The sequence below is a fragment of the Chrysoperla carnea genome, chromosome 1 (genome assembly GCF_905475395.1).
Source record: "Chrysoperla carnea chromosome 1, inChrCarn1.1, whole genome shotgun sequence".
NCBI classification, from domain to species: domain Eukaryota; kingdom Metazoa; phylum Arthropoda; class Insecta; order Neuroptera; family Chrysopidae; genus Chrysoperla; species Chrysoperla carnea.
The window spans coordinates 123943121-123963372 of NC_058337.1; the positions used below are offsets into that span (position 1 = coordinate 123943121).

Sequence of the window (20252 nt, forward strand, 5' to 3'; positions counted from 1 at the left end):
AAAGTGTTGGTTAATATCGACTAAAGTCGATATTTAAGTATATTTTTCCACTGATTTCTACATAACTGGATGGAGGATCTATATGGCGTAAAATAAAATAAAGTATCTTGTAGCGAAGTATCCAAAGGGCCTCAGAATGAGTATTTGGGAACTAAATAAAACCATTCACCGCTTTTATTAAGTTCTAGCAACTCATTTGGTGGCGCTAGTATATATCTCAAATTCAGAAATTCAAACCAATTTCAATACATGGGATCCTCTATCCAGTTATATTAAGATCAGTGATTTTTATACGTTGCTACAGCCAGTTTATTACTATCAACAAGCCGTTACCGATTCCTTAAACAATAATTATTTACTTTCCTCGATACCCGGCTCCTTATTGACGTCATTGATGAAAATTTTGGAACCTAACGCGATTGGTATCGTAAAACACCCGTTATTTTTCCGCCACGATTTTACATTAACTGATGGGTCCAATAATTTGGACTCAAAAATTTGTACATGAATTAGCTTTCCTGTCGATAGGCGCTCTAAAACCGAGTCTAGCTGAAATTCGATAGTAAAAAGATCAAAATAATTGTTTTTGTTTTGAAATATTTTTAAGAAAAAAAAGTTCACGATCTTTGGACTTTTCGTCTATACAACAATATCAGAGATTGAAAATACAACGTATATTTCCTACACGAATATGAATTAATTATAAAGAAATACAATAATTAATTGTTAATTTAGCCTTCAAAACTTCTGTATAATATTAATATTCATAAATGATTATAAAACAGCAACAGAGAAACATGACATCTATATTTTGAAAAGCGCGAAAATTTATTAAATGTGAGAACGCCATACTAGTAGATATATTATCAATAAAATTAGTAACCACAGCAGAAAAAAAATAGTTTACTGACTGAAGTTAGTGATACATTTTATAACAGTGGTGAGTGTGTGTTGATGAATAAAATCCGGTTCGAAGAATCGAAGCACCTCATGTCATGTTTTTCGTTTATAGTGTTAAGACGTTCACGTAAACGGAGAATAAAATTCAATCAAAATTAAAATTTACGTTTGTTATTAAAAAAATATTCGTGATATTTAGAAATGTTGTACCCGTGTTAATAATTAAAAAATTGTGTTTTTTTTAATAATTACTGTTATTAAAAGTTTATTTTTTTTTTGTATGACTAAAACATGTTACAATTTTTTTTTATAAATAATTTTATGAATTAAAAGTTATTTTAAATTATTTGGAAATGACAAATCAAAACTGATTTAAATAAATATTATATTTTATAAAAGTTGTAAATTATTCTTTTTGTGTGATTTAATTTAATTTTTTATAGTTTTAAAAATGTTTGCAGCCGATCATAAATATTTAACCAATGAACAATTAAATGGATTTGATAATTATAAGGTATATTAATTTAATAATATTTACCCGTAATTTAAATTTGAAAAATGTAAAAACGCTGAACATTTTATGTATTTTTTTAAAACAATTTTAATAGTTTTTTTGAAATAAAAAAAAAAATTATGGTACATATTAATTGATAACCTATTGACCTTAAGAGTGGCGTGGTATCATATAATTTGTAAGAATTGTGTCAGACGATGATTTTAAAAATAAATTTTGTTTGAATATTTCAAGTAGATTTATATTAAAAAAACGGTCTACAATAGTTTTGGTTTGTCTCAAGAAAAATTGAAAGATGAAGTTCCGAAAAAAACCGCCCACAACCGGTTTATCTACAAATTTTTTGATAAATCTCTTAGCAGGTTAATGTACCGATTTGTAAGGGAAATTTTGTGGATCGTATGATAAGATTTAAAAATTTTCTACAGAAACATTAAAACATTTATTACAATAATTAGAAAAATGCAACAATAGGGAATATTCATGAAATTTGGTTCAAATATTTTTCTTCCGTAACTTTGATGACTGGACATTTCAACTAAACCATTATTTTAGTAATTAATATCTTTTTAAATACTTAAAATTAATTAATAAAAGCACAAATTCAGTGAGGGCATTGAAAAATTTCTAAAACGCGAAATTCAAATTTTTATTAGGACGTGACATCATAGTACGGGCTTGTCAAATTTGTTGACATACTGTATGATATTAATTACTTATATTTTATATGGTATTTCATTAAATTATACTATTCTACGGCTTTTTATTAGAAAACTTAATAATAACGAGTGTAAATTCTGTGTTGTAAAATCATTTTTTTAAAGTGTAAATTATACATTGAACGTCACCAATTGACAGATCACGTACTTATACGTCATCAACAGAGAGCGCCAAAAAACTGCGTTTAAATATCTCAAAATTAGAATATATTTTAAATATTTTTTTACACTTAAATACAGCATTTTTAAGCAGTGTTTATATTTTTTTACTTTGTTATAACGGTGTAAACAATTAATTAAAAATATTTAAAAAAAAATATATGAATATTCCCTATTGAAAGTGTTTTGTTTTTATGCTTGCATAGCAATGCTTGAATAATGGAATTATCTGTAAGGGCATCTCATCTTTTGAAGCATCTATCTGTTTCAAAAACCGTGAGTTGATCGGGAGAAGCAAAACAGCTCTTCCAAATACTTTCGGGATTTAATGAATTTTGATATCCAGGACTGCCAAATACGTCATTTTTATTTATTGAGTTATTTACGAAGTTATCAAAGAACTTTTTAGCAATTTTAGAATTTTGACTTTTAGTCCAAAAAACAGAGGCGCCAAAAAGGGGGATGATCTAATTGATAAACTCTGGGAAATGAATAAAATCGGATGCGGTTATTTTGCTATTGTGAAAAATAAATTTCAAAAAGATGTTTATGAAATGAAGAATCAGAACTATTATTTTTATCGCAAAAAACGTGTGATTATTTAATTTATAAAATGTTTTAAATTGTTATTTAAAATATTTAAAAGCTCCACAGAACGTCATTGGAATGTTTGTGACGTAATTCGTATATTTTGTAAATAAATCAGTTGCCAAATTCAACAATCTATATGGGTCCTTACCTTACCTAAGACGGCCTTGATCATTCTGGATAGTGAAAGTAAGATGGTTAATTTAAAAAAATTATTTTGTGATGTCTAAATGCGTTATTAGAAATTTAAATTTTACTTTAAATGGCAAATTTTGTTTGCCCCTAAGCTAATATTTATTTTTGCTTAAATAATAGTCCAAGATTCAGTGATGACAATTCCGGTGAAATTAGAAGTCGAAATTTTAGTTGTATAATTTTATATGTCGCAGGTGAATTACTGAATCTGGGGGGGGGGGGGTTGTCCTATCTACTCAATCGTAATATGCCCTTATAGCGTTTACTTAAGGGCATCATAAACAATCTTTCTATCTCAAGATTAGCGGGCTTTTTGAAAAATTTCAGTCTCCAGCTATATTTTTGTTTGTAGAAGTTGCTAGGCGCGATCTTGGTAATAAACTCTCCAATTATTTACAGTCATTCTGAAATATCAGTCAAATACTACGCATGACCCAGACCTAATAACTGTGGACTCATATTATGATTAAAAGTGTATAAAAATTCAAGGATATATTCTAATTAATTTACCTGTTGTAATTTTTATGTTTTCATTTAAAAAAACTCATGAGCAACAGGCCTCCATCACTTAAGTCACATTTCCCTCTCATTTAATCTTTTTTACTGTTAGAAAGTCTTAAAAACCGCGAGAAAACATGAGTTTGTGGTATAAAAAAGAGTAAAGAGAGTTTGGAATGTTGGTAACCCCAAAAGACACTAATCTTTGGCACTAACTCAACTTACATACCAATTTTCAACCCTCTAGCCGAATTTGGAAGAGTTGTGGAGGTGTGCGAAGTCTTAAAAACAGAAAAAAACATGATTTTGTGGAATAAAAAAGCGGATAGAAATTATGGAAAGTTAACACCCTTGGCACATCCTTGACATTAATCCAACCTAGGTAACCATTCTTCTAGCTCAATTTGGAGAGGCTGTACTGTAATTCAAAGCCATGAACATGTCAGAAAAAGCAGACATCTCCAAAACAACATAAATTGTCTCCTGGGGGGCATGGTACGGATTGATAACACTTTCATCCCAACCTCCTCGTAGCCCTTTGATACCGTGTATAAGTCTATATTTTCGGAGAAAAATGACTTAAAAAAATAGGTATATTGTCTGTTTCCTATAAATTGGATAGTATTTAGTTAATTAATAGAATTAGAAAGTTTTCTTTGCGTTAAGCTAAACTAATTAAAAATAGTTTTCAGCTCATTTATCACATTTAGATAATGTTAATTGATAATAAAATTTTATTATTATTAAGGTTATTCGATTACCTACTTTATATATTTTTGATCCTACGTGTCAGATTAAGACTAAATTGTCATAACTCTAAATGAGCAAGACAAAAACTAGAAAGGACTGGTGCTAAACAAAAATTAAAAAGGAATGAAAAATGTTGATGGCTTAACTGAGGATTTCGGCAACGATGCTCACATCAAGAATAATTATCTTTTTAAAATAACGAAAGAAATCAGCTGTCAATCAATTTTGTATAAAATCGTTCTATAATATTTTTATTCAATGAAAATGATCAGCTGGATACCTAATGAAAGTTTCATTTGTTGATAATACCCTTAGTCGGGTGAAGGGGGGTAATTTTTTTATATTTATTCTACTATTCGGGGGGGGGGGGCAAATCCAGCAAATCAGAGATCATTTTAAAATCGGTCCAGCCGTTATTGAGTTCTAAATGGATTAACTTCAACAATTTTATATGGATTAACTGCATAATTTTTTTGATTAATTGTATTAATATTCGTTTCAACGGAACCCTAAACTCGCACTTGAAACATATATATGAACACTCCCCATTAAATTATCTTTTTCCTTAAAGCATTTTAAAGATCGTCGCCAGTTTTTTCGGATACGGGACCCTAAGCTCGCACTTGAAAGCATAGCTAAGAACACTCTCCGTTAAACTACCTTTCAAACTAAACCAAAAAAATTAAAATCGGTTCATCCGTTTAGGCGCTACGATGCAAGAGATAGACAGACAGACACACACACATATTCAAACTTATAACACCCCTTTTTTTAGTTCGGGAGTTATAAATGTTTCAAACAAGTAAATTAAAATTTTTTTAAAGTGTAGATACCAATTGAATAACCTTAATTTTTTGCAATTTATATGTAATAAAACATTTTTCAACACATGGTTGTAGGAAAAATTTTCTGTTATTGTGTGAGTCATTTAGTCTAGGATGAAAACCTTGACCAACAAATAACTAGTTGATAGAATAATCTGTTTTTTTACAATTTTACTCAAGATCGCATCTATTTCTAAATGATTAAATGTTTACAGGAAATTAATTTTGATTCTATAATTAAAAAAAGTTTTTTTTTAATGTTGTGTACATAGATCGATGCACAATTAACTGGGTGATTTGGCAAATTAAACAAGAACAATAACCCTCTTTTTTATACCCCCATGTAAATGTGATGAAATCTTTGATAATATACTAACTGGAATTGGCAACAGAGTGAGAACCACCTTTCAAAACATAGAATATTATACATAGAGCAGGCATGGGCAAACGTGACTTACAGAAGACCCTCGGACTCCTAACATAACATGCGAGTAAGACAGTGAGAACCTAAAATACGAGTAAGACAGAGAGACAATATTTTTTTTCTACCTATCTAGTTAGAAACTGAGATAGGTTGAAGAGTCGTATACACGTCTCGCTTCCTCCTCTATGAGCAATGCGGGCTTGGATAATGAGACACACAATAAAGTTATAACAATGGTGACTTCGATTTAAAATAACTTGTCCATGCTTGACATAGAGAACGCCATGGCCCAAAATTTGCGATATGATTAATGACAGAGAAGACTGCCAGATAGTTCTAAGTGTCCTTGTCTAATCCATATGTTATTGGCTAGATATTTATATTACACAAAATCTCTATAAATCATATGATCATGACATATGACTATGACAAGGACACATAGGATCTAGCTGGTAGTCTTCTCTCTTATTCATCATATTGCACCCACTTACAGGCTAGCATTCCCCTCGCGTTATCTATGTATAATATTCTATGTCTCAAAGAAGATGCGACGTTATTATTAATGCGCATGTCTTAATATACAATATAATATTCTGGCGCGTATTTACAAAATAATAATTAAACTTGCATATTCCTTGCAAATAAAAATATATCTAACCATTTTTTAGAACTTGAACACAGAATTAATTAAACAAACAGTAACTATTGAAGCAGCTGATTTCCGTCAATACGATCATGCGTTTTGTATACCATTCTATCTTATTGTGTTTCTCTGTCAGCTGTTTGAATATTGTATTGTTGACTTTGTTAATCTTCTCTGTGAAGCAAAAAAGGTACATACTTGGTAAACGTTGGGCCTATCTAGTAATAGATGATCTAAGGTTAACCATTGATAGGAATCCGTATTCGCAATAATCTGTAAAATCTGGTTCCTCGCGAGTTTTTGGACAATTTCGATTCAACAAATACTCTTTTCTTGAAGTTTGAAAGATAGAAAAATAAATTTGTATTATTCGTTTAATTTGAAAAAACTATTCTCGGATGTATTATATCTGGTCACGCTACTGACCTAGAAATATCTATCACAAAAGAAAATGCGTGACACTGACTGTCATAAAATAAAATTATTAGTCAATTTTTTTGCATGCTCATCCGATTATCTATTTGCCAACACAATAGTAGTTGATTAAAGTCAGTTTTATTGCACACGATTATTTATCAATTGGGCCATTATTTACTAATATAGTATCATTCTTTTGAAAATATCTTTCCGTCGATACTTTTGAAAGTTTAGTAAATTAGTTTTGGAAGCAATTCAATTATTAGCCGTTTCGAACTCAGCCTTGATTTATTAGCTAAAACCAGCGTTGCCAAACCCAAAATCTGTCTTGGTGGTAGATATTTTACGCAATTCATGTGGTGTCCTTTTAGCGGTTTCGGTCGCCTACGGATATGGACTAAAGCCTTAGGTCCTACGGCTATTGACCCAAGACCCAAATGATCTATGTTGCTCATTTACGAACATTTTCTCAAAATTGAGGTTATGTGTCGGGCTAAAATTAATCACCTCATCGTTTTTTATGATCATTAGTTACATCTTTTTCCAGAATTTCAACTCAATTTCTGCATTTTTCGGAGATTTATCAGAGAAAGTTGAAAATATGAGGTTACAGCAGTTTTCTTGAGATTTTGAGGTTATTCATTAATTGTTCATGAATATTCAACCTTTTTACCGTGCATACGAAAATCATCTCGTGATCAAATTCATTTCATTGTTTTGAAAATGCATTTACCTTATCAATATTATCTTATCTTCACTATAAATTATAAATCAATTTATTAAATAAAGTATTGGCAAAGCATTATTAATATTGCGGAACTTAACGTAGCCTGTTTATATATAATTTATTCTCAAGGCCTGTTTTCTAACCTTAAATTTATTGTCCAATGATAAGTGAATCAAAATAGCGAATTTCAATAATTTAATAATTATATCTTAATTGTTGTTTAAAACCAAACATATAATAATTAAATAATAATAATAATAATAGTTATTATTATGAGAAGTATTTAAACAATTTGCTCTGTTAGTTGTTATCTCTATTTATTAAAAAGATATTTTATTGCAATAATTTAATATGCATTTCAAACTTTGACTTTTGAAATCTAAGTAATCCGAAAAATCGGAAGTGTTTTTATACCATGTATATATGAAATATACATAGTATTATAAGTTTAGTCCCAAGTTTGTAACGCCTAAAAATATTGATGCTACAAAAAAAAAATTGGTATAGGTGTTCATAAAATCAGCTAATTAATCCATTTCCGGTTGTCCGTCCGTCCGGCCGTCCGTCTGTGGTCACGATTACTCAAAAACGAAAAGAGATATCAAGCTGAAATTTTTACAGCGTGCTTAGGACGTAAAAAGTGAGGTCAAGTTCGTAAATGAGCAACATGGGTCAATTGGGTCAGGGGTCCGTAGTACCCATCTTGTAAACCGTTAGAGATAGAATAAAAGTTTAAATGTAAAAAATGTTCCTTACAAAAAAATAAACAACTTTTGTTTGAAACATTTTTTTGTAAACATCACTGTTTACCCACAAGGGCGTTAATTAGGTACAAATTTTATAGTATGTATATAGGAAGTATCAAAGTGAATATCTTTTGTTATTTACATGACGTCAAAAAACAAACAAACGATTGCGCATCAACACTTGCGCATTATATGAGAATATCAGTTAAATATGTCAGATATGTATGTATGTGAAATGTGACAGAGTTATCAACACTGCCTATACATGGTATTTCAACAATTAACTCAGTCAATTGTTTGTTTTCACTTGTTTTAAATTCAGAACTGAGCCAACTAAACTACTTTGAGTCGCGCGATATCTTCCTTATTTCTCTAGCAAATTCCATGATTTACCCCTCATTTCCAAGCTTATCTAATGACGAAAATTGTCTCACGGTCTAAAAATCTAGAAAAAGCCAAGGTAGAGAGATGATAGATTTAATTTTGTTCAGTATGTAATTTATATATCATATCTGTAATAAAATTTGTAAAAGTATTTTTCTAGAAGTCACGGCTAAGGATCATGGGATCTTTTGTAACACCTCCAATTCAGCCTACCTTACTTACACTAAATGATAAGCCCAAGAAATATAGATAAGGAATCCTCTTTCGCAAAAGAGTAAAATTAAATTTTATTTTAGCGATGGAATTAAATCAAGTTTTTTGATAATGACCCGGATTTATTTCAACAAATTATGTATCCGATTTGTAAATTTTTTATTAGATGATAAACATTATTTTCAAATGAATTATATATAATTTTATTTGATTATGTTACTTCCATAAATACATATTAATATGGAAGTTTTCATAAAATTTTTATATTTAATTATTCATAATGTGTACGGAAAAATATTTCATATTTTGCTTTTCAAATTGGAGAAAAAAATTCCTTGAGTGTCTATCCGGAACGTGTACTCGTTTTTCCATAAAATACATTTATAATGATCAACGTAAATGAAAGGCATTTGTGTATTATTTCTTCTATAAGTGATTTTCTCGAAATCTTTAGGCATCAATATTTCAAAAACTATGGTATAGATCGAAAAAGGGCGGTTATTCTTAACATTTACTTAAAATTTTACTTTATTTCATTCTGTAAAAAAGTGAGTTTTGAAACCTTAAATTTTCTTGAGACAAGAAAAGTGTAGACGACATGCTGAATCTGAAACTGAATCCGAATTTTTATTTTGTACCCACTATGAAATAAAAATGTTGTATTTATTTGGACTATTTAGAGCGTAATTACTAATAAGATTCTATACACATGATTAAAATTTAGAATGCAAATCAGTTAAAAACTAGCTTGCAACCAACCAGTCAATTTCCGTGGTTATTTGTTTATAATATAAGTTTTATAAATTGGCAAAGTTTTATAAACTAGTTGCAAACTGGTTTGTAATCAAAAGCATCCATACATTTTTATACAAATACATATTTCAATTTATTAGAAAATAATATTAAATTTTCGTTGTTATTTATATACACAGGGTGTCCCGTAGGTACCGAACGCTTTTGTTGCATCAGGTAGAAAATTAAATTCTAAGACGAAAAGTCCTCTACCATTTTTTGATCCGATGCACGTTAGTTAGCTATTGGTTAAAATAGGAATTATTTTCTACCTGATGCAATAAAAGAGTGCGATATTTACTGGCACCCTGTAAAATCCATAAGCTTATATATCAATCCATACAATTATATTAATAAAATAGTGTATCGTTACCATGGAAAACGCCATCAAGAAAACTCATCCACGTTATGATAAAAATTATCATAGGTCAATTGGATCTTGTAAACCGCTAAAGATAGAACAAAAGTTTAAATTTAAAAAATGTTTCTTATGAAAAAATAAACGACTTTTGTTTGAAACATATTTTCGTAAACATCACTGGTTACCCGTGAATGCGCAAATTAGGACAAAACTTTGGTGATCATTTTCTCCAAAACTGAAAAAGATAGGGAGTTGAAAATTTGCAGGTAGCTTCAACTGGTGGTCTTGTGAAACATTCTCGAAAAATGAAAATAAATTCTAGAATATAATTTCGAAAATTTTCGAAAACCTTTTCCTATTTATAAAAAAAAAAATGGTAACTGGTATTCAACACTTTCTGTACAGAGTATTTCAACAATTAACTTAGTCAATTGTTTGTTTTCACTTGTTTAGTATGAAAAGAGGCGTTAAAAACTAACGAAGGTTAGATTAGATGCTCGTATTCGTCGTCTACGCGGTTTAATGGAAGTTAAAATGATTTGATAATTTTTTTTGCATTAAATGTAATGATATGACGTCACATTGTATATTATTAAATGCATTTTTTAAATAATTAAAAATTTATCAGTGTAATTTTTATATACATCGTTAAATGCAAAAGTACTTTTTGTCTGCCTGTCTGTCTGCTAAGCTTTCACGACTAAACGACCGAACCTATTTTAATGAAATTTAGTTTGGGAATTCGTTGATCCCCGTGGATTAACATAAGCTATGCTACTTTTTTTTTATTAATCTGAATTCCAACCTTCAAAAGGTCAAAAAAATTTTTGTTTTGAAAAATTGAATGTTAAGAGTTACTATTCTGAATCATATTACAATTATCTATTCATTTATGCATTACCGAGTTGTCAATTTTTTTATAAAGAACACCGATTAACCGAACTACCGGTTAATAAAACCTAATTGACCTAGGTTGCTCATTTACGAACTTAGCTTCACTTCTTACGTCCTGAGCACGCTATAAAAATTTTAGCTTGATATCTATTTTCGTTTTTGAGTTATTGTGTCCACAAACGGACAACCGGAAATGGACTAATTAGGTAATTTTATGAACACCTATACCAAAATTTTGTTTGTATCTAGCATCAATATTTTTAGGCGTTACAAACTTGGACTAAATATTTATGCAGGGTGTAAAAATGGTCTTGAAAAAGCAAAACAAAAATTCGGTTTCAGAGGATAATCTTCAAAAAAATTTGCCTTCTCGAATGGATTAAGAAAGTTGAAATTTGGGATTGAAGCCGGCGGGCTAAGTTTAGTTTAATATAATATAAACAATAATAAATAATTAATTTGTTTCTCAATGAACATTATTAATTGTTTTTCGTAATAAAACTTTTTTTAAATAATTCGTGATATTAAATATAATAAGTATAGTCTTGTCTCACTGATTACAAGAATTATTATTTTATTTTATAATTTGTAGGAAGAAAACCGCTGATGATTATAATAATTTTTCTCTTCTTATCAATGACAATATTATATACACAAATAATTACTTTATTTATATAAAATATTTTTTTATTATCTTAAATAATGTTTTAAAAAAAGTTCTTTTATTACTCTTACTTTTTTATTTATTTATCATTTAATTAAAACTACAATCACGTGCTGTAATGAAACTGCGATTTTTCCTTTTTCGAATTCTGCTAATAATCAGAACTGATATTGCAATTATCAATCAAAATTGAGGTTATGTATCCAGCTAAAATTTTCTACACTTTTTTATGATCATAACTTACATCTTTTTCCAGAATTTTAATTCAATTTCTTCTTTTTTCGAAAAGTTATCAGATAAATTAAAAATATGAGGTAACTGCGATTTTCTTGAGATTTTGAGGTTATTTTGCTAGGTCAGGGCTTGATAGCAGGCAAGGTCGCTGCAGAAATTTATAACAAACAATTTTTTTCATTCGCCTGATTCTGATCGATAGAAGCAGAGTTATACTGCGTCACCAAAAAAAAAAAAATTAAATTGTCCCAAAACCGCGTGCAGAAGGTGGTGCGGAACGTTCCGGATCCGGAAAACTCCTTTTCTCTGTTTCTTACAACGGAAAAAAAACCTATTTTAAAACAAATTAGCCTTCTTCCAAATTTTTTTTACTAAGTGTCGTCTTTAATTTCGGTTGCAAGGAGTGCGTGGCTTCCGGGTGCAGAGACCATTTCATTATAGACAAAAAGGCGTCAGTTAGGTTTACGAAGATTAAAAAAATACTTGGGAGAAAAAGACATTTGTATGAGAAGAGCACCATGAAGATTAACGAAAACTAAAAAAAAAGGGAATAGGCAAATTTGTACAGGAGGGCGGCGGGCGGGTTGATGCAGAAAGACTAAAAAGAGAGATACGACTTTAAAATAACCTCGTCCGATTTTCGAACCACGGCGATAAGGCCCTATTTATTTAAATAGTATCCCCTTAATTATTTAAGTTTGAAACATCCTTACTTTTCGAATCCTTTTACTAATGTGTGTTTTTTTCTTTTACAGTATAGTTCCATAGACACAAGTCCTTTAAGTATTCATGTGATGCATCCATTTTGGAATTATATTGTCACAGTAAGTATTTTCTCATTGTAATTAATTATTTAGATTAAATACTTTAATCAAAATAATAAAACTAAAAACAATAGAATGTTAATTTTCATTACAATTAATTATTATATTAGGTGATTTGCTAATTATTATATTCTTCTCTTGGATTTATTGTCAAAATTTTAATTAATGCAAATTCGACAGAATTTGCATAAATAATATGGAATTAAAATAATTTATTATGGTTTAATAATATAATAATTGCAATTATGCTTGTGTATACTTTTTATATTTAGTTATTATTTGAATATTTGAAAATAAATTTTCCAAAATATTTTGTTTTTAAATACCAATAATAATTTAATGTAAATTTTGTCGATTGTGTTAAATTTTATTATATTTTATTGAAATTCCAGTAATTTTATAATGTAAAAAATGAGTCACTTATCAGCTTTATGAGTAAGGTTCTTATAAAAGGTGATAAAAGTGAGATTGCCTTCTAAAAAAGAGATATTTCTTTCAAATATTTTTTACAAATTTTTAATTTATTTGAAAGCGAATAAAAGGGAATATAGAAGAATTTGTATCTATAAAAATCCACACACTCTCTTAAACAGTCTCATATCAGGTTGAACAACCTATAATACAGTATTGGAATCGTTATTTAAAAGAATTTCCAAATCATAACTCACGAATTTTTATTAAAAACAAAGGTTAATTTTAAACCATTTTTTATCTATTATTGCAAGAAACAGACGAGTCTGAAGCCGTTAAACGACAAAAATTCGGGTACAGAACCCTAATCACGCACTTTAAACATGTCTAAGAACACTCTCTATTAAATTAACCTTTTTTTCTTAAAGCCTTCTCCAAACTGAACCGATTTTGAAGATCATAGACTATTTTTAATTGTTTCGGTTACGGAACCCTAAACTCGAATTAAGAACAATCTCCATTAAATTACCTTTCAAACGAAACAAAAAACAACCAAGTCGGTTCATCCGTTTAGGGACTACGATGGCACAGACAGGCACACACTCAGAGCACTTATAGCACCCCTTTTTTGGTTCGGGGGCTAAAAATACGAAATCGAAAATAAAAACACATTTCCGAGTTGTTCGACTTTCAAATTCCGACATTTTACGAAATCAAAATAGTCGATTCCTATTAAAAAATTGAATAAGTCAGAGCACTCATTTTTCAAAATATGATTAATCGATTTAGGCAATACACATTACATAGGTGTATGATTTTCGTATAGAAAATCGATTAGTCTTCATTCATTTCCTTATTTATACCAAATAATCACAGACAATAACTCCCGAAATAGTCAATTTCCTTAATTATTATATTTTACCTGAATTTTCTTCTTAATATTCTTAAAGATCCTCAAATTTGTACTAATGAACGATTATGTTTTTTTTTGCAGTTATTTCCAAAATGGATAGCACCGAATTTATTAACATTTAGTGGTTTTCTATTTACTGTACTAAATTTAATATTATTTACGATATATGATTATGGATTTCAAGCGTCCAGTGAAAGTTATCCAGATGTTCCACAATTGCCAAATTGGTTATTTATAGTTGCTGCAGTAAACATTTTTTTAGCGTATACTTTAGGTAAATTTTTTTTTTTTACAAAGAAATGATATTTTATTTTGAATATATGAGATGCCACCCTTTGGGGATGGTAACATACACAATAGATGACGACTACTTGGTAGTCGAAATACGTGTTTATATAATACAAAAAATTGATCTAGGGAATTGGGGCAAAAAATCGAAATTTATTATGAAAATAATAGTGGTATATGCTTACCTGTAAAAAACTGTTATGAAAAAAATGGTTAAAATTAATTTGTTTAAAGATAGCCCCATGAACACTTTTCGACAGATAAGCTATCATAGGCGTGTTTAATAATCAATAAAATTTAAAAAAAAATATGTCCCATCTGGTTATCAGATAGGTGAGGTTTGATTTTATACCGCCTCCTATACTATTATTACATAGTTCCCTTGGGATATTTCATTCAAGTTACGAGCTATTCAACTGCATTATGTATCATGACTAGGAGTTATAATTTATTTGCTAACTACTTAAAATAATAGGCTTCTTTACTTTTTGCGCCCTTGCATTACGGCAATTTAGATTTTAATGCGTCTTAAATTTTGCAAGGATTGGCTCCTGTTCATTTGAATTTTGGATATGATAATTTTGGAATTATATATTACCATTTCCACTAATAATGTTCTTTTTTCCTAGATGGTATCGATGGTAAACAAGCCCGACGCACAAAAACTAGTGGACCATTAGGTGAATTATTCGATCATGGTTTGGACTCATATACGGCTGCAATGATACCCGTATCATTATTTAGTTTATTTGGCCGAGATGGTTTTTACAGTGTGTCACCATTTCGAATGTATTTAATATGTTGGCATGTATTTTTATGTTTTTTCTTATCACATTGGGAAAAATACAATACGGGTGTTTTATTTTTACCATGGGGATATGATATATCAATGTGGGTAAGTGAAATGAAAACATTAATTAATTAATTTTATTTTAAGATCATCCAACTCAATCACACCCTGTTTACATACAGTCTGTCGCATTTAAGATAAAGACATCCGTATATTTTCGTTTTTTACAGGAATATTAATTTGAAATGCACATACAAAGTGACAGGTTCATTTTTATTTAGACCCGATTCTTAATATTTTGTCTAGCGTCAGAGATGGTTAGAGATGTAGAAAAAAAAACTACTGGATAAAGTTGCTTTGAATAATTTTTTATACCCATATACCGATTTTCATGACAAAATTCCCATTTTTATATTTTTAAAGTCTTTTGGTCCACACTCATAATTATAGCTAGTGTGCTATGGAATGTAAAAACTGGACAAATTGATAATTTAATAGTGTTATGTATTCAAATACTTCTATAAACTTTTTTTAATAGTCTTTTCAATATCTCTAACCATCTCTGACACTTGGTGTCTTCATCTTAAATGCGACACACTGTATAAAACATAATAATAACACGACCAAAAACTTTTAATAGTACTTTAAAAAATTCTCATCGATTCTTTTATCACTTAAAATTTTACGATTGGGAACAGTTCGAGAATAACGGTTAATATCTCTGTAACGGCACTTCGTATGTAAAACGTAATCGGTAATTTACAATTGAGCGGAAAAACGGAACTAATTGTTCTTAAATTTTACATTCCATTATGTTATATAAAATTTCAAAATCTTTTTTTTTTTTTTTAATTTTACTAAGTCACCAATCAAAGCAATTTATTATTCTCGTTTGGACATTAGATTAGTATATTTTTATCTGTGGGCAGTGCAATTATTTACGGTATATACAATTTTTTATTATTTATTAAATGTTACAATGGAATTGAAAAGTCACGATGATAATATTTTTATTTTATATACAACATATAAAGTTGTACGTAAAAATTTAACATAAATAAATTTGAATACAGAAAAATTCGACAATTCGCTTCAACAACCTTCTTATCAACCCAAAAAAAAAAATGTTCTCAATTCATTTGCAATAGAGATCTAGAGAATTTTAGAACTCATCAATACATGTGATGTAATTATATAAAATTAATTAAAATTTCTTTAATTTTTCAGGGTTCTACACTATTATTTTTATTAACTGGAATATTTTCTACAAACTTATACAAATTTACATTATTTGGTTTTCCTGGTGGTGTTGTTTTTGAAGTAGTTTTACATATTACATCATTTCTAGGCAATGTGCCGATTATATTTTTAAATGTTTATAAGTAAATAACTATTGTTATAGATTTCTCTTTAGAACACAAAAGCTTTTTATTTTTGGTATTCTGAGTTGGTGTGAAAATGGTTGTATTAATAAGGAGCCTATCTAGGTATTAATAGGTTGGCTGATAAGTCCCCGGTCTGACACATAGATGGCGTCGCTAGTATTAAATGCATATTATTTTTATATAGTACCAACCTTCAAATGATTCGTGTCAAAATTTGACGTCTGTAAGTCAATTAGTTTGTGAGATAGAGCGTCTTTTGTGAAGCAACTTTTGTTATTGTGAAAAAAATGGAAAAAAAGGAATTTCGTGTTTTGATAAAATACTGTTTTCTGAAGGGAAAAAATACAGTGGAAGCAAAAACTTGGCTTGATAATGAGTTTCCGGACTCTGTATTTTTTCCCTTCAGAAAACAGTATTTTATCAAAACACGAAATTCCATTTTTTTCACAATAACAAAAGTTGCTTCACAAAAGACGCTCTATCTAATTGACTTACAGACGTCAAATTTTGACACGAATCATTTGAAGGTTGGTACTATATAAAAATAATATGCATTTAATACTAGCGACGCCATCTATGTGTCAGACCGGGGACTTATCAGCCAACCTGTTAATGTTAGTGTTTCTATAGAAAAGCACAGAAAATTCAACATAAAATAGCCGGTTCCTGTATCTATTAGTTATGTTTTATCGCTACATAGTATAAAACGAAGTCGCTTCCCGCTATCTGTGTGTCCCTATGTATGCTTAGATCTTTATAACTACGCAACGGATTTTAATACTGATTTTAATAGAGTTATTCCAGAGGAAGGTTTATATGTATAATACATAATGCATAATATAGTAGAGAAACACTGATAATTTTAAAGGTTTCTAATGTGATGTCGTAAATAAACACATTTTTGTTTATAAAGACATTTGTAGTAAATTTAGTATCAGCATTGCACTCGTGCGAAGCCGGTGCTGGTCGCAAATTTTTGTTATAAAATGTGATTATAAATCTACTTTGAGCATAAAAAGCTTTTGTGTTTAGAAGAGAATATAGCGATTTTATAGAAATATTAATTAATTCCATTGTTTTTAGATCATATGTAAACAAAACTGGAAAAATGTTATCATTTTACGAAGCAATTCGACCATTAATACCAATGGGATTCTTTTTATTTTTAACTGGTCTGTGGGTATTATTTTCACCTTCAAATATTCTCGATCGTGATCCACGTGTATTCTTCTTATATATGGGAACATTATTCTCAAATATTTGTGTAAGTTTCTTCAAGCTATCTTATTTGATATCATTCGTATATGGAGCGATTCTGTTCCTTAAATGTATAAAAATTGAGTAATTGCACGGTTCTTGAATATTTACCTAGAGAAAGCGATAAATTATTATTTATATCCAGTTGTCCGAAAAAAATTTTGTTCCGAAGTATGAAATTAAAATATGAGAAAAGGGATCTCGGCTTACATCGAAAGTGGAGTGCTCTACACTTGACTTGACAATAAACTTATGAGCTTATAGTGTCACAAATTGAGTAAAATAAAAATTTAAAAATTAGAAATATTTTAGTTACAGAATCATTCCCCAGTTTATGTATCAAAGATTAGGTTTAAAAATAATTATTTGTTTTTTTTTTTTAGTGTCAACTTATAATATCTCAAATGAGTAATACTCGTTGTGAAGTATTTAATTGGTTATTTTTACCAAGTGGTTTAGCCGTATTTCTATCATTATGTATATTCAATAATTTCCCATCATTAGAATTGCTCACATTACACGTATTATGTATTTTTGTAACAGTATCTCATATACATTATGGAACCAGTGTGGTAAGTTATTTCATTTTTTTTCATTCAATTTATTTTATGTCGGTAAACATTACATCACTTTGAAGAAAAAAACCGATTTCTGTATATGAAGTATTTTTATTCAATTCAATCCTTTGCAATTTATTTGGACTAGTTTTTGAATACATCAACATCAAGTGGCCGTCTCTATTAAGCAAAAAAATATGCCCTTTTGCTGCGTTTTGACCCAAAAAGTCACTTTTGGTCATGCAATGGTGTTTTATGGATCTTCTGCGACTCTCCGTTCCCCAAATGCAGCAATTTTGCTTATTATTGCCGACACAGAGTATGTAATGGCGGCCATCAAAATTTGCTTAAAAAATCAGGTTCAGTGTCAATCATTCGAGCGACTGTTCAAGTGACGATACGTCACTTTTGAATTCTGGGCAACGTTCTCTCTCTCCAACCAGTATATTGAAACGCCTTGGTCGTTAATGAACGACATATTGACGGGCTTTCACTGTGTCGTGCCCAACACAATTTGAAACTAAAAGACGGTGTTGTTAGGCGGTGCCAGTTGAGAATGATATGCACGTTTAGTTAACACAACTAAAGTGGCCGCCTTTATTAAACCAAAACCAAATATGCTCCTTTTGTTGCATTTTGACTCAAACAGTCACTTTTGAGCTTGCAATAGCGTTTGATGGATCTCGTGTAAACTTTCCTTTCCTCAAATGCGGCAAATTTTGCTTATTAAAGCCGCCAGAGAATGTCAACTCTTTGACTTCTTCAACCAGTCTATTGGGGTACGTCTTGATCGTTTATGAACGGTATGTTGACTGACGATCTTCCACTGTCACTGTCGTGCTCAACAAAATTTGACACGAAACGACGAATTGTGTTGTGAGGCGGTGCCTGTTGAGAACAATATAAATCTTGAGTTAACACGACCGAATGACTTTTTTCAATGTACAGCGTCACAACGTGTACAACGATTCAAGGTTAAAATTGTACTGAATTGACGTTTGAAAAACATTTCGAATCAACTGAATCGTTTGAATCATTTAATGCATACATATCATACAGACATAAAAGACGGCGCATCCTGTACAAAATTTAGTAAACAAAAAACAAAAAATAATAAATATAAAATATAATATTACCTTTCACATTTATGTTTTATGACATTTTTTTTTTCATTTTTGTCTCAATTACAATTTTTATTTTCAGGTGCAACAATTATGTGAACATTTTAAAATTCAGTGTTTTACAATCAATGTAAAAGATGATTGACTATTATCGGATGAAATTGTATAAAACATAAAATAACTACAAAAAAAATACAAAACCGTTGACAAAAACAAAAAGTTAACGTAGGGTAAATAACAATTTCCATTTTTTTTTCAAACATAAAAAAAAATGGTTCTGCTACTTAATTTGTTTTTTTAAATTTAGAACAAAATAATTGTATGTGTTTGCTTGTAAAGCGTAAATATGCGTAATTAAGTAACAAAAATAATACCATCTCAATATTATTAAATACGAAATAATGTGAATGCTTTATTTGTTTTTTGTGTTTTGAATGTTTTAAAATTACAGCTACTAAAACAACCGTTGCTCTTTCAGTCATTTGGAATATATATATAAGGTTTGTTCTTTTTGTCTCGGTGCAAAACGCTGAATGTAAGTAGAAAAGGATAGTAAATTTACAGTATATACAGTGTGTCTCCGGATAGAAGTAACTATACTTGTAAATTTTCTTATTTTGCATTTTAAGAAAAAAATTCGTTCTTTATAAGAAGTTTTGCTTATTATGAAAAGTATGTAAGAATATTTAAAACCTCTAAATAATGTATAGGGTAGCCAAAAATTTGGTATCACAATTTTTTTTTTTTGGGTAAACTACCCTTCGTTTTTAAAAGTTGACAAAATTTTACTAAAAAAAGTTACTCGAAATTAACAATTATGACTCTATACAAAATATCAAGAAGATCTTTCCAACTTTGACAATTCCATTCTTAGTGAATGTTTATCCGAGAAAATAAATTTTCTTTTTAATTTTCTAAACTAGTCCACAAAAAATTACACTCTCGGATAGTACATGTTAATTGATTTATTATTATTTTCTTTCTTACGTTTTTTTATAATTAGACCTTTTGTTCAAATAAAAATGATGTTAAAATTAAAATACACGGATCTTCTTGATAT

At 29.4% G+C, this 20252-nt stretch overlaps 1 protein-coding gene across 1 annotated transcript; it reads left to right on the forward strand.

The window, feature by feature from the left end:
- Nucleotides 1-136: 136 nt before the first annotated feature.
- LOC123294193 (ethanolaminephosphotransferase 1-like) lies at nt 137-19864 on the forward strand. Its single transcript, XM_044875306.1, has 10 exons — nt 137-140; nt 1362-1414; nt 12402-12470; nt 13876-14068; nt 14712-14977; nt 16100-16254; nt 17341-17521; nt 17898-18086; nt 19275-19422; nt 19671-19864. Exons 1-9 carry the CDS (start codon nt 137-139, stop codon nt 19335-19337), a joined length of 1173 nt encoding a protein of 390 aa, XP_044731241.1. The 3' UTR covers nt 19338-19422; nt 19671-19864.
- Nucleotides 19865-20252: the final 388 nt, after the last annotated feature.

What these genes read in the sequence shown, in the direction of transcription:
- LOC123294193 (XM_044875306.1), top strand. An exon ending in ATATTTTTAAATGTTTATAA is followed by an intron (nt 16,255 to 17,340) that starts GTAAATAACTAT and finishes CATTGTTTTTAG; the next exon opens with ATCATATGTAAACAAAACTG. An exon ending in CATTATTCTCAAATATTTGT is followed by an intron (nt 17,522 to 17,897) that starts GTAAGTTTCTTC and finishes TTTTTTTTTTAG; the next exon opens with TGTCAACTTATAATATCTCA.